General features: G+C 46.9%; 1 protein-coding gene across 3 annotated transcripts in view; it reads right to left on the minus strand.

Moving 5' to 3' along the window:
• CACNA1H (calcium voltage-gated channel subunit alpha1 H) overlaps positions 1 to 25,947 on the minus strand; it is a 156,835-nt gene that overhangs the window by 2,568 nt on the left and 128,320 nt on the right. For 2 of the 3 annotated variants that reach the window (XM_048495554.1, XM_048495553.1), the window contains exons 24-31: positions 23,624 to 23,757; positions 22,504 to 22,574; positions 12,973 to 13,051; positions 11,173 to 11,294; positions 9,535 to 9,849; positions 7,308 to 7,463; positions 772 to 958; positions 482 to 660 (exon numbers count right to left, since the gene is read on the minus strand). In XM_048495554.1, the coding sequence (XP_048351511.1) occupies positions 482 to 660; positions 772 to 958; positions 7,308 to 7,463; positions 9,535 to 9,849; positions 11,173 to 11,294; positions 12,973 to 13,051; positions 22,504 to 22,574; positions 23,624 to 23,757 (1,243 nt within the window). The remainder of the gene's footprint in view (positions 1 to 481; positions 661 to 771; positions 959 to 7,307; positions 7,464 to 9,534; positions 9,850 to 11,172; positions 11,295 to 12,972; positions 13,052 to 22,503; positions 22,575 to 23,623; positions 23,758 to 25,947) is intronic. The other variant, XM_048495555.1, reaches the window with a different exon arrangement.

Consider the following 25,947-nt stretch of genomic DNA (forward strand, 5'->3'; position numbering starts at 1 on the left):
GTCATTATATCGTACTAGATTTGCCAAAGTACAGATCCAAGTATGTTAATTTATCTCCTCTTTTTCAACCCGAGTTAACAGGTTCGTTCAGATTATTTCTCCTGTTGAATAATTCTGATTCTGTTTTTTGTGAAGAGGTACCAGATTTTCTCATGGAAATAATTCAAGAGTTTGTAATTTATTTATATTTACTTGAGTTTTATTGCCTGTTTTAATATTATTTGTGTTAATCGTGTTTTTTTGTTATGCCAATAAAGGCTATGCTAATCTATTTAAATCTCTTTTCTCTTGCCCTGAAATGGCTCAGATACTTGAGGTAAGGAGGTCCGCCCCCTCAACTTTGAAAAACTTTCACAGTTGCTAATTTCTGCACACGCCATCGAAACTTAGTCTATGGAAAGCGCCTGTCCTCTATCTTCCAGCTCAACCTCTTCCAGATCCTAGCCCAATACTCTAACCACTACACCACACAGCTTCATACCTGTCTGCACAGCAGCCTGTTGAGACTAGAAGACCGAGATGTGGCATATGGGGGGCGGAGCTTCCACAGTCCCCCCGCTTCATGGTGAGGAGGTGGCGTTGTTGAGTGAAGGGTTTCCCGGGGAACTGTCAGAGAGGAACACATCCCTACTGGCTGGGAATGGATAGAAGTAATGGATCCTGTGAGATAAAACAGCCTTTTAATCTGAGACCTCGAGCAAGGAAGTGTTGCATGAATTCAGCACCTTAAAAACTGAAAACACCCCCCCGCCCCCCATCCCCATGGCATACCTCTGGGTGACTTATGCAAGTAGGCCTCTAACTCAACTTCATGGAGTGGATATGGGGCCTTTGCCGGAATCACTGGCCGAAACATGTAGCTGTCATTGGGCAATGAATGCATCCTTGCCACAGAGATCTTGCGGACCATGAGGAGGTTCTGGGGGTCTCTGTTTGGCCCCAGGCCAGCAACAGCTTCCTGCAGGTAGGCAAGAGGAGTAAAGGTAGAATTAGAAGGGAAACGGGACAAGGAGACCTTGTGTTTGACATTTTCTAATGCCTTTTCTATCGAGGCAGATCTGTTTGCAACAGTGGCGTAGCGCCCATGGGATGGGGGTGGGCAACACTCTGGGCGCGCCCCAGTGCAGGGGTGTGGCCAGGCATGGAGGGGGCATTCTGGAGGTGGGTGGCGCTGCAGCAGGGGTGCAGGGTGCGCACGTGCCCCTGACACAGTTCCCCCTTGCTCTACTCCTGGTTCACACTTCTTACCAGGGTATGTGTCTCAGCGGCTACAGGGCTAAACACCCTGCGGTGCTCACTACTTTAGTGTTAGGCATCCCTGGCCCACATTTATTAAGGTACTACAGAACTGTTTGCCCTGAGCTGGACGGCCCAGGCTATCCCAAACCCATCTGATCTAGGAAGCTAAACAGAATTGGTTGTGGTCACCAAGGAAGTCCAGGGCTGCTCCAAGGAAGCAGGCAATGGAAAACCACCTCTCTCTATCACAGCTAAGGGCTGTTTTAGGTTTTGAGAGAGTTAGTCAATCTACGGGATCACTTTTGTCGAGAGCTCCTGCAGAATCAGCGTACGCACTTCCATTCGCCAGTGTTAATGTGGTCCCTGGCCCCTCAATGATGCGGCTGGCCTCCACACGGGCCAGGACTTTTACAGCCCTGGCCCCGGCCTGGTGGAACACCCTTCCTCCAACTGTCCGGGCCCTGCGGGTTTTGAGAGTGAGATTCCGCCAGAAGGGCCTGTAAGGCAGCCTACTGTTCTACCAGGGGCCTTTACTGGATTGGCTCCAGCCCACTGATGTGGGTGCCCCCCCACTGCTCTTTGCCTGGCACTTTTACATCAGAGCCCCTCATATTGAGGGGCCTACCATCCCCCCCTTTTGCGGGGTAGGTTTTAATTGGGGTTTGGACGCCTCTTGTTTATTTGCTAACTGTTTATATGACTGCTGTTTATATGAATTTTAAGATGTTTTACTGATGGAGCCTATGTATTGTATTTATAGGATTTGCTCCTGTTAATGTTTTGAATTATGTTGTTCAGCAGACCGGAATAGCCCTTATATGGGGATGTCGATGGGGTATAAGATGAAGTAAAGTAGAAGTAAAGTAGAAATGATAGTAGTAGTAAATGATAAGAGCAGTAAGTAGAAGTAAGTAGAAGTAGAAGTAAGTAAATGCAAGTAGAGTAGTAAATTAGAAGAGTAGAAGTAAGTAGAAATGAAGTAGTAGAAGTAAAGTGCCAAGTAAGTTAAGTAAGAGTAAGTAAATGAAAGTAACTGGATTCTAGATTCCTGTCAAGAATGAAGCCTGGTAATTGAGGGAACAAAACTCCCACATTTGAGACTTCCCCGGAGTAAAACTGGAATTTCCTCCTGAATATTTACGAATTTGGGAGACCAGTTGTCATCCAGCAACGCAAATCCATTGGTACGCTCACGGTCAATTAAAAGTTCGAACACAACAGCCCTTCTCTCCGTATGGTTGCCGTGGCAAAATTTATCTATTTTAATTTGCTTACTTTGCTTCTGGTCTTGAACAGCTGGGTAGGACAACCTCCACTTCCTAGCACCCATGTTATTGTTTTAAGTGCGAATTTTCTGGTTCCAGCCAAGTTCTCGGCGGAAACTGTAGTTGAAAACACAGCTATGTGAAGTTTAGAGTCGAAGAAAGTTGTATAATCACTTATCTAATCGGTAGAAAAGACCAGGAAGACGCGCACTCTTAAACACTGCCAGCTCCACCTGGCCTCTGTATATCTTTTGTCCTGACTTGGATGGTCCAGGCTAGCCTGATCTTGTCAGATCATATAAGCTAAGCAGGGTCAGCCCTGGTTAGGGCTTGGATGGGAGACCACCAAAGAAGGCAAGGGTCACTCCGCAGAGACAGCCAATGACGAGCCATCTAAGTTTGTCTTTTCCTTTGAAAACCAGATGGGGTCATCATCAGTCAGTTGAGACTTGAGGACACTTGCCACCATCACAGAATTATCCAAAATCAGGTCGGGGCTGCGAGCCACATGTGGGCATGCCAAATGCCTTCCACATTCAACTCCTCAGCCCCACACATACTGCCAATTTGATTGGCCTCTCCTCTGTTTATTCTTCCCCGAGCCTTTTCTGGACATCCTCTGTGCAAAACTGTGCACTCACTTTCTCCAAGACTTTCCATCGTGACCCTTCTGGTCCACTCGCTTGCTGCCGCCAAGTGCACATAGAGTCAATAATCTTAAAAGAATGGTTATTTATTTATTTGGTTAGGTAAAGAAAAAAGGTAGGCCATTTCCACATGGCCAGCTGAGTGGGGGTGCATCGACATAGTTCATGCCGATGCACACACACACCCCTGGGCCGTTTGCATGAATGGCCTGGCTGGCTGCCTTCACATGGGCTGCACTGCTCCCAAACACCTCCTTTCTCCTGCCGCCTTCCGTTTCTTTGTGGAGGCCAGGGGACACGCCCCCGTGGCCAGAGTGGCACCTCTGGGGTCAGAGGCCAGAAGGCATGTCCCCTGGCCTCCACAAAGTGATGGAAGGCAGCAGGAGGTAGGAGGCGTCCAGCAGTGCGGGAAATACGCCGGCTTCCACCCTGTGCCGTTTGCTTGGCACCAGATGGAAGCCAGTGTTTTCCAAAAACCTCGCTCGGGGAGCAAGGTTCAAAAACACCGTTTCGGGCAGGAGCGGCGCCGCATCGATCTGAGCCGGTGCCTGTGTTTTAGCGGGCCGAAATTGGTGATTTTGGCTCGTGCAGAAACAGCTGTAGTCTACTATGGGGTGCCATCACATCTTGACATTTACTAGGCAATGTTTCATGGAGTGGTTTGCCATTGCGTTCCCCGATCGTCTCCATTTCATACCTCCAGCAAACTGGGTGCTCATTTTACCAACCTTGGAAGGAGGGAAACTTGAGTCAACCTTGAGCTTGCAACTTGCAACCGACTTCTGTTAGGATCGAACTCAGGTTGTCAGGAGAGCTTTTGACTGCAGGGCTGCGGCTTACTGCTCTAACTGTTTCGTGTCTTCATTTCTATTCTGTCTTTTTTGCCAACAAGGACTCAGAGTGCCCTACCTCCTCCTCTTTATGATCACAACAACCCTGTGAGGTAGGTTATGCTAAAGTTATGCTGAGTCACCCAGCAAGTTTCAGTGATCTACACATTAAACAGCCTTATCCTGAATCAGGCCGTTCATCTATCAGCACAGTCCGCTTGTGACTAGCAGAGCTTCTCCGGGTCTCAGGCAACTGTTTTTCGCATCACCTACTACCTGGTCTTTTCACCTGGAGATGCCGGAGTTTGAACCTGGGGTCTTTTGTAGCCAAGCACTCCCCCGTGTCACTCACCCATGACCTCTCCCCCCGGGATCCAATCCTAGGGCTCCCAAATCTTAGTCTGACTCTGTAACCACTACACACACTGGCTATTCCAACATAACATAGAAGGAATTTCAAAGACAGAAGAGTTTTAATAAGAACTGCTCAGTGCTACAGATCTGCAGCTATTAGCACCAATATAGCTTCTTTTTCAAGTCAGCATAATGTCGATGTTTCGCCCTTAGTTTTTTCTACTGTGAATAGCTGAATTACACCAGCAGACTTTTCACCGGAGATGCCGGGAACTGAACCTGCGTCCGGTGCCCGGCCACAGACCCCGGACCCTTTTCTGGATCACTGAAAGGATTGCATTCACGTAACAACAGCTATCTGTCCTCACTGCACAGAATGGCTAGAACAGAGCCCTCCAGATTTCAGATTTCCCCTCTACAAACAGCATGGCCTGGCAGATGCCCCAATTCACAAGCTCGCAACTCAACACAACACCAAAAAAAGGGGGGGCTATGCATACCACATAGCAAACTGGACCTATGGAAGGAACAGACACTCCGTAAAGGTCCAAAAGACCTGAAAGGACACAGTGTCCACAGACCACAGGTTGTTATAGGATTCCCATAAAATAGACATCCGCAGTACAGCTCAAACAATATTCTTGGCAACAGTGGCGTATCAGCCTGGGGACAGGGGGCAACCTCTGTCCCCAGGCGCAACTAATCTGGTCCCATGACCAGATGCCTTCGTGAAGGTGACGAGCAGCAGGAAGTCCTGCTGATGTGTCGTTTTTGGGCTTCCTTGGCCCTGCCCATGTTATTGATGTGGGCGGGGCGAGAAAGCCCAAACATGATGTTAGTGGCCATCACCACCTCCTGTGGCAGCATATGCCAAACACAATCACGTGTTGCAGGAAGAAATGTTTCCATTTATTAGTTCTAATTCTTCCCCCCAGCATTTTCAATGTATGCCCCCTGGTTCTAGTATTGTGAGAAAGAGAGAAAAAGTTCTCTCTGTAGATATTTTCTACCCCATGCATAATTGTATAGACTTCAATCCTATCCCCCCTCAGACGTCTCCTCTCCAAACTAAAGAGTCCCAAATGCTGCAGCCTCTCTTCATAAGGAAAGTGCTCCAATCCCTCAATCATCCTTGTTGCCCTTCTCTGCACTTTTTCTATCTCTTCGATAGCCTTTTTGAGATGTGGAGACCAGAACTGAACACAGGACTCCAAGTGCAGTCGCACCATGGCTTTATATAAGACTGATATACAAATCTTGTCCCCGCAACCAATAACTCATAAAAAGTAATGGAGGAAAAACTCTCACAGCAGCCATGAATCATTTCGAGGGGATGAGTGCGAATAAACATTGGGATTGAAAATGTGTTACAAATGTTTTAGGTAATTTGTGGGGAAAGGGCCAGTGTTTATGCGAGAGAAAAGCACAGGGGGGCCCAGATGATGTTTCGAACTAGGGCTGTCCCTGGTCCGTTGTTTTCTACCACTGGCCTCCTAAGAGTGTAGTGGTTAAGAGCAGGTGGATTCTAATCTGGAGAACAGGGTTTGATTTCCCACTCCTCCACCTGAGTGGCAGAGGCTTATCTGGTGAACCAGATGTGTTTCCGCACTCCTACATTCCTGCTGGGTGACCTTGGGCTAGTCAAAGTTCTTTGGAACTCTCTCAGCCCCACGGGCCTCACAAGGTGTCTGTTGTGGGGAGAGGAAGGGAAAGGAGTTTGTAAGCCCCTTTGAGTCTCCTACAGGGGAGAAAGGGGGATATAAATCCAAACTCTTCTTTTTCTGGAGGTCCAACACGAGATGACAGGGAGTGAACCTGGGTCCTTCTTGATGGAAAGGAAATATTCTGTCACTGAGCTGCCCTTCTGGTTGCCTGTTGCTTGGGGGCTTACAAAGACCAGGACTCCACTGGGCATTGGGGGTCCATATGGCAGCAAGGACAGGTCAGAAATTCTGTTCGAAAGGCTCCACGCCTGCAGTTGCATCAGACATAAGATGGCTTCCCGCACCACGCCAAAGGGGTCACGTGAAGCTTTTGAACACTTGGGCGATTCGGAGAACAGGGTCCGGAGACGAGCACAAAATGGCTGCCATGAAAAACAGGAAGTGGGGACAGTTGCAACATGGGTTCAGAGCCAATCACAACATATCGAGAAGCAGGAAGTCAAGTATCCTCTTACGTTCTGGCGTTTCTGGGTTTTCTGCTCTACTGAGTTGGAGGAAAGACAGGATTGGGTCCTTTTTTGGGGGTGTGGAATCAAATAGGAGCCAGAGAACCTATCGCCGGGCAGCACGGATCCCAATGGCGCCACTTTGGAGAACACTGCCCTATAGGAACCGGAGAAGCATCCTCCTGCCACAAAATTCCTTCACACCAGCAGGTTCCTATGTGGAGGAAACCAATTGGACACTACCGTGTAGGATTTTGTGCCTTACTGTGATAGGAAAAATGTGGTGCCCTTTGAGCAGAGGAACTTCTCGTAATACTGCGAGGGGTCTCTTTACCAAGCTGAAGGAAGGAAAAAAGGCCGTACTTTTCCATACAGCGCATAGTTAACACAAAGCGGTCATCACTACCAGACTACCCATGCATGTTGGCTGAGAGGGCTTTAAAAATACATTCGGACACATAAGAGCTATGAACTCGGGCTAAGAAATGCAACAGAGGAGCGGCCATCAACGAAAGGGGAAAACGTCTCCTTCGTCCTGTCCTTGCAACAGGGGTCAGTCGGCGCCGTAAAATGTCCCAGACAAGCGCACTGGAGAAAATTCAGCAGCTTGTTTGTGGGAGACACGAAAACGAGGGCAAGAAGCAGGTATCGGAAAAAAGAGACGGGAACACAAATGCAAACTATCGCTAGCTCTGAAGCCACAGACGGGTCACACGGACACCACCACGCCACTGCTTTGCCTCACAGCACGGAAGCATGAGGGGGTCATGTTGCAGAAGCCACGGCAGGTCCATCCAGTCACCTTGGCCTTCCCGCCTGGGGCCCTGTGGGAAGGTGTTGGGACCGAGCGGTGAGGAGAAGAGCAGAAAGACGCAAACTCCATCAAGGAATCCGCCCCTCCCTCTAGCAGGTCTAAGTCGGGGAGGGCGAAAGACACATCCTCACAGCTCAGAACCTCCTTTGGGTACAAAATTACGAAGACAAAAGGAGCGTCAGTGGGGAGCATAAAAGGCATGCAATCGCAAGCAGCTGCCCCCGAAGCCGAGAAGGGCCCATTTCTGCATTCATGGGGACCTCTTTCTGTACACTGGGTGGAGTCTAGAGTAGGCTTATAATCCTCCAAAGTTCTCCCAAAATTACAACTGATATCCCCAAGGAGCTTTGGAGGGTATACCATAGAGTCAGTGAGATACAAATGTCCTAGCAGGGGCGTAATGCCCATTGGGCAAGGTGGGCAGCTGCCCAGGGCACCACCTTGTGGGGGCATCAAAATGCAGGGTTCATTTTTGGGTATTTTTAGTGGTTTTCCATTTTTGGCCTGCAAGGGGCGCAGTTTTTAGGCTAGAGGCACCAAAATTTCAGCGTATCATCAGGAGACTGTTCTTATACTACCCGCCAAGTTTAGTGAGGTTTGGCTCTGGGAGTCCAAAGTTATGGACTTCCAAAGGGGGTGTCCCCATCCCCCATTGTTTCCAATGGGAGCTAATAGGAGACGGCGGCTACAGTTTTGAGGGTCCATAACTTTGGCCCCCCTGAACCAAACTGCACCAAACCTGGGGGGGTATCATTAGGGCAGTCTCCAGATGAGACCATGAAAGTTTTGAGACCGTGCCTTCAGAAATGTGCCCCCCCCCCCAGCCTGCAACCCCCATTGACAGCAATGCAGAAAACTCAATGCAGAACCAAGATTCTTGGGCAAATTTCTGGGATGTTCCTGCAAGGGGTGCATTTTTGGACGTATCGGCACCAAAATTTCAGGGTATCATCTGGATACTGTCATGATGGCACCCCCCAAGTTGCTGTCAATGGGGGGGGGGCATCCAACTCAGGTTTTGCCCAGGGCTACAGTTTGCCTCGTTACGCCCCTGTGTCCTTGACTGACACTGCATTGCCACATCCCGAATCTTCCCCCTCTCCTCAAACTCCACCTTCTTCAGGCGCTTCCCCCCCAAATTTTCAGGAATTTCTCAAGCCGAAGCCGGCAACGCGCAGCCAAAGGTAGATTTTGCTGCATTGCCAGATACTGGCTTCATCGTGAAGCAAAATGAGGTCATTGGTGGTTGAGGCAAAGAGGGATCTAACCCCATGGGGCAATGTTTTGATGGGCATGAATAGGAGGACTTTACGGGCGACTTTCCTGTTTCTCAGCAGCAACGTCTGGGTCCATTTCAGTGTTCCCTTTTTAGAGTCAAACATCCTGGGCTCGAAACTAAATCAGCGCTAGAATTACCACACACTGCCTGTGGGGGAGCCAGTGTCCCGGGAAAAGACCTGGTCAACTGACAGGAAAATCTTACAATAGAGTTTCTGGCAATTCCTAAAGTGCTTGGCAGTGAAACGGGTAGCACTAGAAATCACCAGAAACTGTATGGGGAACCTGGACATTCTTATGACAGACGCTATGGCGATGCCTAAACCTACCCTCTTTACTTCTGGGTACTCTAGGAATCGCCAGGGACTCTATAGTAAGAGTTTCTTGGGAGTAGAGGAAGTGTTCTTTTTCTTTTAATTTTTTCTCCCTGGGACATAGGAAGGAATGTCCGCCTCCAGCTGGGAAATGGGTTGGACTTGATGGCCCTTGTGGCCTCTTCCAACTCTATGATTCTGGGGGTCCCTCAGAATTACAGTTCAATCTCTGGACAACAGAGATCAGTTCCCCTGGAGGAAATGGCTGCTTTGGAGGGGGGGCTTTGTGGCATCATATCCCACTTAGATCCCTGTCTTCTCCAGGCCCCACTGTCAAATTTCCAGGAGTTTCCTAGCCTTCAACTGCCCACTCCATCTCCTGCCAGTAGTACGGGATTCCACCAGGCACTTAGAAGTCCTAGTAACCGCTCTAAGGGGGTTCAGTCCTCCACAAGAGAAGTGGAGATTGAAGCGTGGTCTTTCCAAACTTCCAAAAAAAATGTCGATCCCTACAGGCAGTTGAGACAAAATGGATTTAGGAATCTAGACCTGCCTCCTAATTTCCTCTCTCCCTTCAGGAAGGAGAGTGCTTTATCTGGCAGAGGTTGTTTGGTTCTTTTTACCAGGCCTTGGTGTTTTATGAGGAAGGGTGACCCTGGCTTGGAAACATCGTGGCTGCCCAGGGGTCCTCCCCCGTCGGGGGTTCGAGCTGGGGTGCTGGCCCCCCGAGACATCTCCAACTCGATCTCGGCGTCCATCTCGGCGTCCTCCTTGGCTTCTTTATTGCTTTCCTCCAGATGCTTCATCAGGACGGCCACCACCACGTTGACCAGGACGAACTGGGCGATGAGGACGAAGGTGACAAAGTAGACAGGCGAGATGAGGGGCAGGTAGGAGAGGCAATGCTTGTCGTCCCGGTGGCATTCCCGTAGGGTGTCCTAGAACATAAGAACATAAGAACTAGCCTGCTGGATCAGACCAGAGTCCATCTAGTCCAGCACTCTGCTACTCGCAGTGGCCCACCAGGTGCCTTTGGGAGCCAGGGGGAAAAACAGAGTGACATTAGAATCACGGAGTAGACCACAGCTTATCTAGGCCAGCGTCTTATTTCCGATAGCGGCCTTCCAGAGAAGCTCACAAACGGCACATTCACAGATATGCTGCCTCTGAACAAGGAGGTTCCACTGAGTGCTAATGGCCAAGTGGCCTTCAAAATAGGCCCATTCTCTCTGAGTCACATTGCTTATTTATGATTTAGGAGGCATTCTGGGGCGGGGGTGTGCAGTGCTGCAGCAGAGGCAGCGTAGTTCCCCCTCTCTCTGCCCCTGCCATGATATCCGAAAATGATAACTTTTCTCTCTTGTTTTACCAGATGATGTGGACACTAAAATTGACTTGCTGTTATCACTTTCCCAGAGGATGTATTTGTCAATTTCTGAGTTTTTTAAAAAAATAATATTTTTATTAATTTTCTCAGACTTAAAAAGGAAATATAGAACAAGAAAAAAGAAAGAAAGAAGTTACATACATTCTAATGGAGCTTAAAATTATAACACTAATATGATTTATAGAGAACATTCCATAATTTTAAAATTCGTTACCATCTAACCTTTAATTGCAAAATAGAAATAAGCATCTAATAATCATATCTTAATAATTCACAGTCATTTTTTTCAGTTTTTATTCATTTAAGACTGGCCACTTGGGGGTTATAATAATCACAGAATAATAGAATTGGAAGAGACCACAAGGGATCTTGAGTCTGACCGCCAGCTGTGCAGGAAGACACGATCAAAGCACTCTTGACAGATGGCCATCCAGCCTGTTTAAAAACCTCCCAAGAAGGACTCTCCACCACACTCCGAGGCAGCGTAGTCCACTGTCCAACAGCCCTGACCATCAGGAAGTTCTTCCTAACGTTTTGGTGGAATCTCTTTTCCTGCACCTTGAATCCATTACTCCAGGTCTGAGTCTCTGGAGCAACAGAAAACAAGCTTGCTCCCCCTTCCACATGAGATCCCTTCAAATATTTAAACATGGGTATCGTGTCACCCTTTAACCTTCTCCTTTCCAGACTAAATATACCCAGCTCCCTAAGTCTCTCCTCGATGGGATGGATTCCAGAGCTTTGACCATTTTTGGTTGGTTTTATGCATCAGAATACGGAAGCTACTGGTGATAAGTAAGGGGGCTGACGCTCACATGGAGATTCATGGTGACACAAAGGCATGACGGTCAATGAGAAAATGATATGGGGTTACCTTCATGATCCCATTCCAGTTATCCCCGGTCGACACCCTGAAGAGGGTGAGGAACGCCATGCCGAAATTGTTGAAAGTTGCGTGGCGACTTAGTCCTTCGCATGGATTGTCTTCACTGCAGTCTGGGAAAGAAGCACAAGAGAGCTGAAACTCTTCATTGGGAGAGGCCAGGATTCAAGTATGGATCTTCCGGATGACACACTAACCACACCCTCACCACACCCAAAAATTTAATTGACTTTATATTCGAACGAACGACAGAATGTAAAAGTAAATGTAAGAACAGACCTTTACAGATAAAAATAACCAAAATTACATCTATATTAAAAGAATTAATCTTGATATTTGTTACATTCTAAGTTTTAGAGAGCCTCTCTTTACCAATCATCCATTGAACTAATATTGTTGTTTTCAGCTTTACTTTCTTTATAAACATACCTACTATCCATCAAATATGCTGATTACAATGCATATACCAGCAAATAATAAAATACCCTAAATCATATTAATTCAACATTAAAATCTATGACCATCAATACTGGTATTCAGTTACTTTCCTTGATTACCAAACATTAAGACATAGTATTGTCAAAGGCTTTCACAGCCAGATTCAACTGGTTCTGGTGGGTTTTCCGGACTGTGGCCGTGGTCTGGTGGATCTTGTTCCTAATGTTTCACCTGCATCTGTGGTTGGCATCTTCAGAAATGTATCACAGAGGGAAATCTGTTACACACTGTGTTACAGATTTCCCTCTGTGATACACCTCTGAAGATGCTAGCCACAGAAGCAGGTGAAACAAGATCCACCAGACCATGGCCACACAGCCCGGAAAACCCACCACAACCATTAAGACATAGCACAATCCATAAAAATATAACTTCCACTTCTCATAAAAGATGGCTGGTATGGTTTCCCGTTGTAGCATATTCTCTTTTCTTTCCTTCCCAGGTTTCTTGAACCCAAACAAATATTGTACCTTACATTGTTATTTTTTAATAGGTGTTCCGTATTTGTCCCTAGTACCTTATATTGTATATTGTACCTCATATTGCTATTTGTCAAACATGTACCTTATTTGTCCCTGGAACCTTATATTGTATATTGTACCTTATATTGCATATTGTACCTTACATTGCTTTTTAAAAAATGTGTCTTTCGGTCCTGCTTTGCAGGAGAGAAAGGTGGGCAAATAAGTAATTTCAACAAAATAAGTGAAAATGAAAGTCAACCAATGTTCACAAAACATGTCCCCCAACCCACAGTGAATGAAATAAACCACTCCTCTCAACAACAGGTTATGGCCACAGCCTCTAGGTGGTGGTTGGAGATTTATTACAAGTTAGCTCAAGGCAGCAGAGACCAATTCACCTGGAGAAAAAAATTGCTGTTTTGGAAGATAGATTCTGTGGCATCATACCTGACAAAAGCCCCTCCCCTACCCAAACCCTACCCTCCCCCGGCTTCAACCCCACAATCTCCATGTATTTCCCAACCCAATGCTGGCAACCCTATGAGTGTGTGCGGAGATCTCTCATTATTGCAAGTGACCTCCAGGTGATAGAAATAAGAGAAAATGGCCACTTTAGAAGGTGGACTCCATGGCATGATATCACATTGAAGCCCCAGACTCCCCTTATCAAATTCCACCCTCCTCAGGCCCCACCCCCCAAATCTCCAGGTATTTTCCAATGTGGAGCTGGCCACCTTAGCAATGGGGCATCAGGATGGAAGAAGGAAGGCCAGAGAGAGAGAGACAGAGAGACAGAGAGAGAGAGAGAGAGAGACAGAGAGAGACTCACCTAACTTCCCAAATAACTCCACTCCCAGGGCAGCATAGATAAAAAACAGCAGCATGAAAAGCAGGCCCAAATTACCTACCTAGAAGAGAAGAAATGGAACAAGAATCAGGCATAGTCACATGGGGCCAACCGTGGGACTTCTCTGCACCAGGTTTTTGTCATGATATAAAAAAAAGAGTAAAAGTTCAATAAAAGGTCATCTTCTAAGTTAGCAGAAGTTTTCCAACCCCAAAGGCCAGGCAGTCTAGGGGCAAGAAGTAGCAAAGATTAACGTTTAACATGATTGGTGAATTCAACTGTGACTCTATACCAATGAGAGGCTGTTGCCTGGGCGGGGGGAAAGTATTCTGTTGGATGTATGCATTGTATATGCTATGCTAAGTTGAGAGACTGAGTTAAGTTCAGTGTGTGTTCAACTTTGTTATTGATGAAGAGTTCTGTATAGCATAGACTTGTGTAACCTTGCAACTGCTAAAGTAAAACCTTCCTATTGGAAAGAACATCTTGCGTGGAGAGTATTCTTCTCCAGGTGTGTTAGGAGGTTGCAGTGAGTGCAAGAAGACTACAAAACCTTCTCATCTTACAAGAGTGACTCCGCTTCAAACTCTGCTGATAGTTTTAACTGCAGTCTTAGGTGACAGAAGGGGAAAGTCACCATCTATACTTATTATATCTATCTATGTCGATTATGTTTGCTGCTATGATTATTGTTGCCTTGTAGCTTATGATGCCATGATTATTGATGTTCTTGTTTATAATGCTAAGTATAATGTTATGTTTATTGATGTTTTGTTGCTTGATGTTATGATTACTTTGCTATTGTGCTGTTTGCTATTTGCTATTGTGCTGAGCCCTTCGGGGGGAGGGCGGTACACAAATCGAATAATACAACCCAACTGCAGCGTGCAGTCTTAACAGCGTCGCTTTCCCCTTAGAGTTGCTGGGGGGGCGGGGGTGTCTGGAGGTATCCTGGAATCTGCAGACAACATAGATCAGTGATGGCGAATCTTTTTGAGACTGAGTGCCCAAATTGCAACCCAAAACCCACTTATTTATTGCAAAGCGCCAACACGGCAATTTAACCTGAATACTGAGGTTTTAGTTTAGAAAAAAAGGTTGGCTCTGAGGCGTGTGTTACTCGGGAGTAAGCTTGGTGGTAGTCGGTGGCTTTGCTTTGAAGCAACTGTCAACTCTTCCAACAGGTGAATCATAACCCTAAGAGGGTTTACTCAGAACAAGCCCCATTGCCAACAACCGAGCTTACTCCCAGGTAAAGGATCACACTTTAGTTCTTCGCATGAAAATCAGTGGGGTTTAACAGGACTTAACAGGGTAACCTACGCTGCTTCCCCAAAACTAGGTCTTAGGTTTAATGCTAATAATTGAGCCCAGCAGCCCAGGCCAGTCTAGATGTGTGTGGGAGGGTGGGGGTGACTCTGTGTGTGCCCACAGAGTGCCACCTCTGAGTGCCACCTCTGGCACCCGTGCCATAGGTTCGCCACCACTGACATAGATCCATTCTCCTGCAGAAAACGGCTCCTTTGGAGGGAGAGCCTCTATGCCCCTATGACCAGCTTGAAGCTCAAGAAACTTCTCAGCCCAGAACTGGCAACTCTACCCTGCTTCCCTCCGAATGTTTTTCTGACCGCAGCAAAGGTGGTCTGAAAGAACACGGAGAAAACTCGAACAAAAACCAGGAATGATACCGTGAGGAGGGGAAAAAAACCACATGGTTAAGAAGCTGAGCTGCAGAGAAACACCAGTGCAGAAAAGTCCCGTTTCATATCCAGAGGAAACAGTCCCGCATTTCTTTTCTCTGGATCACCCAGAACTTCCTGTGGGCACACATAGATGGGCATGAGCAACTGTTTCATTTCTTTCGATAGATTTTAAGTGTCATCATTCAACAGAGACAAAACAGGGCGGATGGGGCAGGGGAAGGTCACAGAAGAATTTGTCACCAGCAAATAAAGCCACATTCAGTAGACCTTCGGCACTGACAGGGGAGTCCATTTCTGGGATCGATTCCAAAAGCTGTAAATATGACCGCCTTCCAAAAGTTAACCGACCCAATTTCCTGCCAAATTCAATGATGTCATAATTAAGATAATGGCTCTGCAGGAGTTATGGTATCTTGTGGTCAGACAATGGACCTCAAAGCAACCAATCAGGAATCCACAAATGCCAAGGTTGGGCCGCACTCGACCAATCGGCAAACAGAGGTTGGTGGCAGCTAATATTTTAAGATTGCACCAAAGCTGTCAGCCTTCATTTGGATGGTTTAGGCTAGCCTGATCTTGTGAGATTCTCAGAAGCTAAACAGGGTCAGCCCTGGTTAGCCCTTGGATGGGAAACCACAAAGGATGGCAAACCACCTGTGAACATCTCTTGCCTTGAGAACCCGATGGGGTTGCCATAAGTTGGTTGCAACCTAACAGCTCCTTCCAGCACCACCAAACTTGTCAATCCTGGCTAGTTTGATCTTGTGAGATTCTCAGACACTAAGCACTAATTCCCATCATGGCATACTACCTGTATTGCTTAATAAACCCTGTTCAAAGGAGAGCCATAATGCTCGCCAGGTTTCATGTTATGCCTTCTGCCTTGTTACATGGCAGATTTAATAAGCAAGAAAAGGCTAAAAGATTGTGCCCATGTAACGATGACTCAGTTGAATCTCTGGCCCACCAATTACTTCACTGTCTCAGATTCAAGGAAATCAGATCCAAGTATGTGAATCTTACTCCTTTACATTTACCCCATCTCCCCGATTTAATTAGATTACACTACTTGCTGGACAACCCTGATCCTTCTCTCTGTATGATAGTGGCAGACTTTCTCCTGGAAATTACTAAACACCAGTAGATTTCCCTCGACCTAACATTTATTTCCTGTATTGTATATGCTTTTTAAATCCGTTTTTTATTATTGTTGTACTGCGGTCTATGCCAATAAAGGCTTGCTTCTAATTCCCATCGGAATTAAATGTTTAAGCCTTGCTCGGCTGCCTGCAAGTAGCCAGAAAAGCTGCAAACGCTGCACCCTCCTCCTGGGAACTGCTGATGGATGTGGTGGAAGAAGGCAGGGGCCCATTGGCTCGCAAATACGACCAGTTTAGAGATGGTGCAGGGAATGGACATATCTTAAGGCGGCGTGCTACAGACGAGGGCACCCTGCATGTTGCGAGCTGAAATCAAACTCCAGTGCCTGATTATGTAAATTAAAGGCATCGTTTGACAGTTTTCATTCACTGCCTCGGGGAGCCTTGTAGGAGGAAATGGGAGGACGGAGTCTCAGAGCGAAACGCCATCTTTGCTCTGAGGAATCTTCTCGAGCCACGGCACAGCACAACTTTATTCTAAGCACTGAGACCTAGAAACTTTGTCTGTTTTAAATAGACAGCTCTGCCGTGCCCAGGAAAGGGAACCAGAGCAGGGCAACATAGACAGGTTGGTTCATTTCTCAGTGGCTCCCGAGGAGGTCCAGAAGAGCCAGCAGCTGGAGACGCAGGTGAAAGTTAGCTGGCCTTTATGTCCAACATGGGGAGAAATCAGCACAGACGGCTGTCTGCTCTAACTAGGGTCGCCAAGTACAAGATGGGAAGCTGGTGGTGGCGGCAGCGTATCGGCTGTAAATTTCGGCCTCAGCTGCATCGCCATCGGGTGCTGGCATCGCTTCCGGGAGTAGTGTCATCACATCACCAATACTGTGGGAGCTCTGGTAGAAAACTTTTCTAAAAAAAGATTTTTAATTTTGGATCGATATGTTTACATGTATTTTACAACCTTTTATTACACCCTTAATATCATTTTACCCCCTTTCCCCCCTCCCTCCCTCCCTCCCCCCATATTTTTCTTCTCTTCTTCAAATGTGCAGCAGCAGGTTCATTCTTTCAACTCTTCTTTTCCATTTATCTTCTGTAATTCCAACTTCAATCAACCAGTCTGTGAATTCCGTCCAAATCATCATCATGTCCATTTATTTTTCTTGCCATATCTGGTTTCTTGACATTATTCCAAATATTTCTAATTGTATTTGATGAAAACAAGCCAAATTGTGTGTAACGTATATGACAGAGGAACAAAACAGAGCGTCACACACTGAAGACGGAGAATCAATATATTCAATAAATGTATTTATGTATATTTTATAATTGTCCAGTTACTGAATCCAATAATTGTACATCCAGTTTTTTCAACAATGAAAGTTCATTTTTGAGATATATAATCCATATCTTCAATATCTACTGAACAAAAATAGTTCATTTTTAAAATATCTTTAGGACAGTGATGGCGAACCTATGGCACGGGTGCCAGAAGTGGCACTCAGAGCCCTCTCTGTGAGCACGCACACACAGAGTTTGTCATGTGGGGGGCGGAAAATCACCCCCCCACACACACACTCATCTAGGCTGGCCTGAGCCACTGAGCACGACGTGCGTGCACCGCAGTGAGCAGGGAGGACTCGGCTGGCAGGCCTGGTGCCTGTGCTCTGGGTGGCTGCTGCTGGGGGGGTGGGGGTGCAGAGGAGACAGAGATGCTAGAGAGGTACAGAGCAGGACTTGCTGGAGGCTAGGGCAGGCTGGCCCCTGCTCGAGCGGGTGGAGTGGAGGAAGAGGGAGCCAACTGATTTTTTCTAAACTAAAACCTCAGCATTCAGGTTAAATTGCCAGGTTGGCACTTTGTGATAAATAAGTGGGGTTTGGATTGCAATTTGGGCACTCAGTCTCAAAAAGGTCCACCATCGCTGCTTTAGGATAATTATATTCCATATAGAAAGTACTTCCCAAATGACTCGCATGTTTATAAGTACGTTTTCACTGTAGTCTTCCTCAGGAGAAGCAATTCTTTCAGGAAAATTATTCATTCATTTGCCATGCACAGGTCTTTTTGTCTCTCAGCAGAGCTGACACACAAACCCGGTGGGAAAACGCTCCTTTTCTAACTCGCTCAATGAGCGAGCCATTTGGAAAGAGGCATCTTCAGGCCGGCGCCGTGCGAAGGGCACCGGTGTGAAGGTGTCGCTTTTAGGTGCTGCCTGTTTGTTTTGTTTACTTACCTTATGAAGCTCTGGAGGGAAGCAAAGGTAAGTAAACAAAACAGTCCAGAGATGGCTCCATGCGGAGCCTCCTCTGCGGCCTGCAGCGGCTTTGGGGCCGCCCGCATGGGCCCATGTGAGCAGTCCCATGGCTCCACAAACATGAACTATGATGGTGGCCAGCCGCTTCTCCCGCCAGTGCAGAATGGGCCTGAGTGGATACTTTACTCAATGATTTCGTAGAAGGCAGATTAATGTGTGTTTGGGGCAGCTTCACGTGCTCTTCTGTTGAAAGGTAGGTTGTAAACCCTCAAAGAAACACATCGTGCCAGTATCCACCAGAGCTGCCATGCTAGGAGGTGGTTAAGAATGAGTATTCTGGCCGCGAACATGTTGTGTCGTTCTGAATCAAACCAGTGTGGAATGCCTTTGCTGGTGGCTTCACCGTGATTTCCAAGCCTCATCCGAAGGCATATTTCATCTCTTGTGGAGGCATGCCTTCCTACCCAGCCGACAGGTATTTTTTAAAAAAGATACAGCTGTTTGTCAACAGCCAACTGCCGTTCGTGTCCTCTGTTGAGTCAAATCCGAGAACAGGGAGTCCCTCTCGTATTTTTCACCGTGGAAAACATCTGTTCTGTGGCATTCCAGAGACAGACATAAATTCCCCCTCCTCCTGCGTTTAATTTAGCACCATAGGAAGTACTTGGAAAAGAAGTCTGGATTGATATTTCAGATTGGCAAGGATCCCACTCCTTTAAACCTGGGTGTCGCGTCTGTAATTTTTTAAACGTCAGGGTGGCGCGCCGTCGCTATAAAACCTTCACTGTAAATGCAGTTTGAAAAGGTGTCCTCTGTAAAACGCCATTATGTTTGCAATTATAGCAAGGAATGTGATATTTGTAACTCAGCAGGGAGATCTTGGAAGCGTCTTTGTTATTCAAAGGTACATTTTTTTATCCTTCTGGAGCAAACTCCCAAAACACTGAAGCTTTTTCAGACACTGGAAACTGCAGTTTCATCCGACTGTTCAGAATCTGAATGGGGCATGTGCTGATTATGCTTTTGGGCTGGGGTTGCCAAGTCCTAGTCAGGAAATCCCTGGAGATTTGGGGTTCGATCCTGGGAAGAGCGACATTTGTGGAGGGATTCCTTGGGGTGTACTGCCATTGAATCCAACCCTCAAAGAACCCACTTGTCTACAGTAGTGGTTCCCAACCTGAAGTATGCGCTCCAAATTTTTTTTGGGGGGGGGGGGGAACGCAAAGAAAGTTACCCAATGGGTTTGCTAATATGGGGGTTCAATTTTAGGGAATTGAGTTGTCAAGGGTGAGAAGAGGTTTAAAAATGGCTGCTCCGGAAGAATTAATCTCAGTTGTCATTCCAGGAGCTCTCAAGGCCGTGTTTGGAGGTTGGCAACCATAATTGAGGCAGAGAACGTGGACATAGAAAACTTTAACACCCCCCCCCCGCCCCAAATGCTAGGATTTGGGGGCACCCAGTGATGTTGATGGGCAACAGATTTAGCCAAAAGAAGTACTTCTTTCATCCAACTGTGAAATTCACTGCGGGAGGACCCGGTGAGAAACCGACAAGCGTAGATGGTTTTGAAAGGGGGATTATGGAGATTCATGGAGAAGAGGTCTGTTAGGGGTGTTCAGAGGTGATAAGACATTGGATACCAGCAGCAGGAGAAGGCCCCCATCCTCTAGGCCCTGTTCATTGGCCCTCCAGAAGAACTGGTTGGCCACCATATTGCTCTTATCACAAGAACACTTTGGCTTCTATGCCCTGTTATTTGCTTTTCAGAGGAACTGGTTGTGTGACGGGATGGTGGATGAGGGTGATTTCCTCACTGGCGATTAATCTTGGGACAGTCACCCAAAATATCCAGGTTCCCTCGAGATCTCCTCACAGCCGAACCATGGAACACAGATCAGTCCCGTTTTTGGCACTCCCCCACTTATCTCGGGATTTTCCTGGACCTGCTTGTATATGCACCTTTTTGAAAAAACACTCCAATGGGAGCTAATAGGAGATGAGGGCTACACATTTGAGGGTCCATAACTTTGGTCCCCATGAACCACACATCACCAAATCTGGGTGGTATCATCAGGAGAGTCTCTTACTGATACCACCCAGGTTTTGTGAAGTTTGGTCCAGGGGGTCCAAAGCTATGGACTCTCAAAGGGGGTGCCCCATCCCCCATTGTTCCAATGGGAGTTAATAGGAGATGAGGGCTACACATTTGAGGGTCCATAACTTTGGCCCCCATGAACCAAACCTCACCAAACTTGGGTGCTATCATCAGGAGGGTCTCCTAAAGACACTCTGAAATTTTGGTGCTTCTAGCTCAGGGGTAGGGAACCTGCGGCTCTCCAGATGTTCAGGAACTACAATTCCCATCAGCCCAATTGGCCATGCTGATAGAGGCTGATGGGAATTGTAGTTCCTGAACATCTGGAGAGCCGCAGGTTCCCTACCCCTGTTCTAGCTTAACAATTGCACCCCTGACAGCAGGCACCCCCCCAAAAGGGGCAGACCTAGATGTCTTCACTAGAAACATGCTGAAGTGAGGATGTTGGAACCTGGATGAAAAGGTGCCAATTCTTTTGAAACTTGGTTGTATCTAGATTAAATTTTCAGTGGGAATTCGGCAAGGATGGACCTGCATTGATCTGGTCCAACAGGCTCTTCAGAGGTTCTTATTAGGGGAAGTCCTCTATCTTTATGCCCTGTTGTTGGACCTCCACAAGAAGAAGAAGAGTTTGGATTTATATCCCCCCTTTCTTTCCTGTAAGGAGACTCAAAGGGGCTTACAATCTCCTTTCCCTTCCCCCAGCAACAAACACCCTGTGGGGTGGGTGGGGCTGAGAGGGCTCCGAAGAGCTGCGACTAGCTGAAGGTCACCCAGCTGGCATGTGTTGTAGTGCACAAGCTAATCTGGTTCACCAGGTAAGCCTGCACAGCTCAAGTGGCAGAGTGGGAAATCAAACCCAGCTCTCCAGATTAGAGTGCACCTGCTCTTAACCACTACACTGTCAGGGTGATGTTAGTGTGTGTGTACTGTCCTTGGTTTTTTTCCCTGCCTGTCGGCTCTGGATGTGTGCCTATGCTGGGGGATTCCGGCTGGGTATTATCTCTGCTTGACTGTGTGAAACTATTCTTTGTTTATCTTCTCTGTGGTGGGATAGAGCTTTGCTACTGTATTAAACTGCTATCACAGTTCTGACGTTTCAGAACTCGCATTGCTTGTTTTCGACTATGACTGCCAGTACAATAAAGAACTGTTAAAAGGTTACTTTTGCCTGGACTTTTCAAGTTCGTTACATACACCATGCTGGTTGGCTAAACTGTGAGACAGATGGATCACTGGTCTGGTCCAACAAGGCTTGTCTGATTTCTTAAGAACTGGGGGGAAAATATCTGTGTTCAGAACTGATTGGCTAATACTGGTGACGTTACAAAGACCTGCCTCTCCTCCCCAAGCTAGTTGTGTGCATTTTTAAAATGTTTCCGATGTCTTAAAATAAGGTGACATACATATACATTGAAAGACATAAGAATATTGCTTCAAGAAACATTGGGCTTCATCTCGCAGAACATGACAATGAGCAGTATTTAGACAAACCGGGAAAATGGCAAAATTGGGTTTCCACTGTAACTGAAGAACCAAAGTCAAAATGCTGACCCCTGTTCTGCCTCACTGGAGTTTGCATCAAATGCAGAACACATTGGTAGATTTCGCACAGTATAAACAAAACGTCTTGAGGATGTTATAAAAAGATCCATTTGAGGATTTTTTGTTCCCGCAGCAGAGGAGAACACAAGTGTTGCCAGCCAAAACGGATCTTTTTTTCTCACCTGCTGCACGGAGCTTTTGTCAATTTCACAACCGTGCCTGCCATTTTGGTTGCTGAAGCAGATTCCCCGTGGAGATTCCCCACGGAGGTTTCCTCTGCTCACAACTCATCTGTTTGCTATTTCGCAGTCAAAAGCAGATGAATAAAATTGGTTTAGCCTAGCGGGCATTTGTTGTTTTTCCTTTTTTGTTTTGTTTTGTTTTGAGGGGGCTGTCTGCGAAGGAATCGTCCTCAACCTGAGTTGGTGGGGAAAGATCGCTAGTTTAGCCATCCTTGAAAAGCCCTGGTTGAGAGGAATATAACGAGCTTGAGTCATTTTGGGGAAGAGAGCCATGCAAAGCTCCTCCCCCCTCCAAAAAAACCTCTGTATATAATGTCCTAAAGATGTTATATTTGTCCTGTGCGGAATCCACCATTGCTAAGGATTCTGGGTTGTGAATGTCACACATTTTGTGCCGTAGCCCACAGGTTCATCTGTGGGTCATCTTGACAGACACACAGTTTTGGATGGCTGAAGGCCTCTTGTCTGTAATTTTAGAAAACAAGGTTCCACTTAAGACCTCACCAAAAACCCCCCAATTTTTAAACTTGAAATGGAGTCTCCTGAATGCAGCAGGATAACTGGAATTACCTGAGGTAGAGCTTGGACCACGGTATCCAGCAGGGCTCGCATCCCGGTTGCCATTTTGAGCAGCTTCAGGACTAGGAAGGGGAGCAGACGGGAGTCAGTGAACAATAGAGCACCCAGGCTTAGAGGCAGCCTACCCCTGAATTTCCGACGCCAGGAATCAATAACAGTGCAGGTCTGTGGCTTTTATACCCAGCTGCCAATTTCTGTCAGGCATTTGTCTGGCCACCAAAGGAGAAAAACAGTGGCTACATAAGAAGGATCCTCAATCCAGTGTCGATTCACAGGGAGGACATTTTTGTCCAGCAGGCAAAGCAGTGGTCTGGAAACTTGAAGATGGGGGCAAATGATAAGTGAGAACTTCCACGGCTCTCCCGTTTCAGTGAAAGTCAACATGGGGTAGTGGTTAGAGCATCAAATTAGTACCTGCGAGAAATCTCCTGCTGTGCCATGGAAGTAATAAATAAATAATGTTAGGGTCGTTTGGAGTTGTGAATAGGCTATGGGAGAAAGAAGAGTTTCAAGAAGAAGAAGAAGAAGAAGAAGAAGAAGAAGAAGAAGAAGAAGAAGAAGAAGAAGAAGAAGAAGAAGAAGAAGAAGAGGAGGAGGAGGAGTTTGGATTTATATCCCCCCTTTCTCTCCTGCAGGAGACTCAAAGGGGCTTACAATCTCCTTGCCCTTCCCCCCTCACAACAAACACCCTGTGAGGTAGGTGGGGTTGAGAGAGCTCCAAAGAGCTGTGACTAGCCCAAGGTCACCCAGCTGGCATGTGTGGGAGTGCACAGGCTAATCTGAATTCCCCAGATAAGCCTCCACAGCTCATGCGGCAGAGCTGGGAATCAAACCCGGTTCCTCCAGTTTAGATACACGAGCTCTTAACCTCCTACGCCACTGCTGCTCCTTGAAGAAGATCCCTTGTGAGTGGGCATGCACCAAAGCAAAATTTACTTCTGGGGCGGGGGGGGGGGGGGGAAATTCTCCCCAAACTGGCCGACATCTGAGGCCCCTCTCCTTATGGATGTGCTGCCCAGGGGGCAGAGCAAAGGGGCAGCTTTGGCTCTGGCGGCCAGTTCTAAGATGGCTGGGCCAATCGCCACAGAACCAGGCCGGTTGCTTCACCTACCTCTTGCAATGCGCAGGACACGCATGATACGGATGATCGTCGGGTTGATGGGCAGGGCAGCGTTCATTTCGATCTCCTCCAAGGTGATTCCCATGATGGACAGCAGAACGATGGCCAGATCTAGTTGGTTCCACCTGACCGAGAGGAAGCAGGAAGGAGGAAAAAACAGAGTCAATGAGGATCAGACTGTGCAGCACTCAAGAGAGTATCCTTGATACTTGACATTTTGTGCCGTAGTTTGGTCGCATTCAAGATATGTCCGTGGTGGCGAACCTTGGCCATGCTGGCAGGGGCTGATGGGAATTGTAGTCCATAACATCTGGAGTGCCAAAGGTTCGCCACCACTGAGATATGTCATATGTACCAGCAAGTGTAGTGGAATGGATAAGAGTGGCAGATTGTAATCAGGAAGACCGAGTTTGATTCCCTATCCCTCCACATGAGCAGTGGACTCTAGTCTGGAAAACCGGGTTTGATTCCCCACTTTTCCACAAGGGTGGCAGACTCTTATCTGGTGAAGCAGATTTGTTTCGTCACTGAATCAGAGACTAGGACACGGAGTAATGGATTCAAAATGAAGGAAAAGAAATTCCACCTAAACATTAGGAAGAACTTCCTGACCATCAGGGCTGTTCGACAGGAGAATTCACTGCCTCGGAGAGTGGTGGAGTCTCCTTCCTTGGAGATTTTAAAACAAAGACTGGATCAGCATACTTTGGGAGTGCTTTGATTGTGTGTTCCTGCATTGCAGGGGGTTGGACTTGATGGCCCTTGTGGTCTCTTCCATGATTCTATGATCCTACATTCCTGCTGGGTGACCTTGAGCCAGGCACAGTTCTCTCAAAACTCTCGCAACCCCACCTACCTCACAAGGTGTCTGTTGTGAGGGGAGGAAGGGAAAGGAGTTTGTCAGCCATCTTGAGTCTCCTTACAGGAGAGAAAGGTGGGATATAAATCCAAACTCTTCTTCTCTTAAAGACAGAGGGTCAAATCAAGATGGTAGTAAGGTTAGGGTTTCAATTTCTACTGGGCCCCAAAGCCCAAATGGTGACAAGACACCATTCCCCAACATAATCTACTTTACAGGGTCATTGCCAGACAAAAAGATGGAAGTTGGAACAGTCCATAATACCCGTAACTGTCACTAACAGCCCACAGGGGAAGGAAGAAATGCAGCAGATGCTGAGGTCATTAAAGATGAGGGTGCCAAGGCTGGGTGACCACAGGTCAAGATGGATGCAGGATACTGTTGTAGACTGTTTAATCAGAAAACGTTTGGGATCATAACTACTAAGAGGCGGAATGGGAGCATCTAAAATAAGTCCATTTTTACAACTGTGCCACATTTGTTCTTGGTGCCTGCCGTCAGCCACAGGCAAAACCCGCGGGCTTCCCCCCAAACGTGACGGTTTTGCCCAGGAGTCTCCCCAAATCTTTTCAAACCCATGGATGCCTTTGGGATGGAAACAGCTTTTGGGCACCACAAGAAAATGGCTGCAGCAGGGGTAGGGAGACTGATCACAAAATGGGATTCAGCCGGTTTGCACCACTTCGGCAGAACCGTTTGTTAAAACAGTGCATGTAAACAACCAGTTGTTAAATTATTTGAATCCCACCACCGGAACCGGTTGTTAAATTATTTGAATCCCACCATTGAAGACAAGGCTCCCCGTGTGGTGTTGGTGGGTGCCACGGTGCCTGCCAACCTGTTTCTGGGTGCCCACCAAGTCTTTCTAGAAACTGGTTGGAATCAGATGGGGCTTTCATGTTGCTTTGGCAGTAGCTGCTACCATGGCACAAGGATCTTCACTGTGTGACTGAAGCTGCAGCAGCCTTTTGAATCCAGCTCTGTGGCGGATATTTTGTGGCTGGTTCGGTGGCAGATATTTTGTGGCTGGTGGTGAGTTATTTTGTGGCATCCATGCGGTGTCACAAATCACAACACAACAACCTTTATGAGGCATTTAAAATAGGCTGTAGAGCGTTACCAGACATTTATAAAGTACAAATCAAGAGTACATTCAAAACGCAGACAGAAAGAATGTATATACGTGTTTCCCCGAATATAAGACAGTGTCTTATATTAATTTTTGCTCCAGAAGATGTGCTATGTCTTATTTTCAGGGGATGTCTTATATTTCTGTGTTCTGTTCGTCGGGCATGCTTCCAAACAAAAACTTTGCTACGTCTTACTTTCGGGGGATGCCTTATATTTTGCACTTAAGCAAAACCTCTACTACGTCTTATTTTCAGGGGATGTCTTATATTCGGGGAAACAGGGTAGCAGTATATATTACTTAGAAAGTTCTGTCACTTGTAAAAGA

The sequence above is a fragment of the Sphaerodactylus townsendi genome, linkage group LG04, assembly GCF_021028975.2.
Source record: "Sphaerodactylus townsendi isolate TG3544 linkage group LG04, MPM_Stown_v2.3, whole genome shotgun sequence".
Classification (NCBI taxonomy): Eukaryota; Metazoa; Chordata; class Lepidosauria; order Squamata; family Sphaerodactylidae; genus Sphaerodactylus; species Sphaerodactylus townsendi.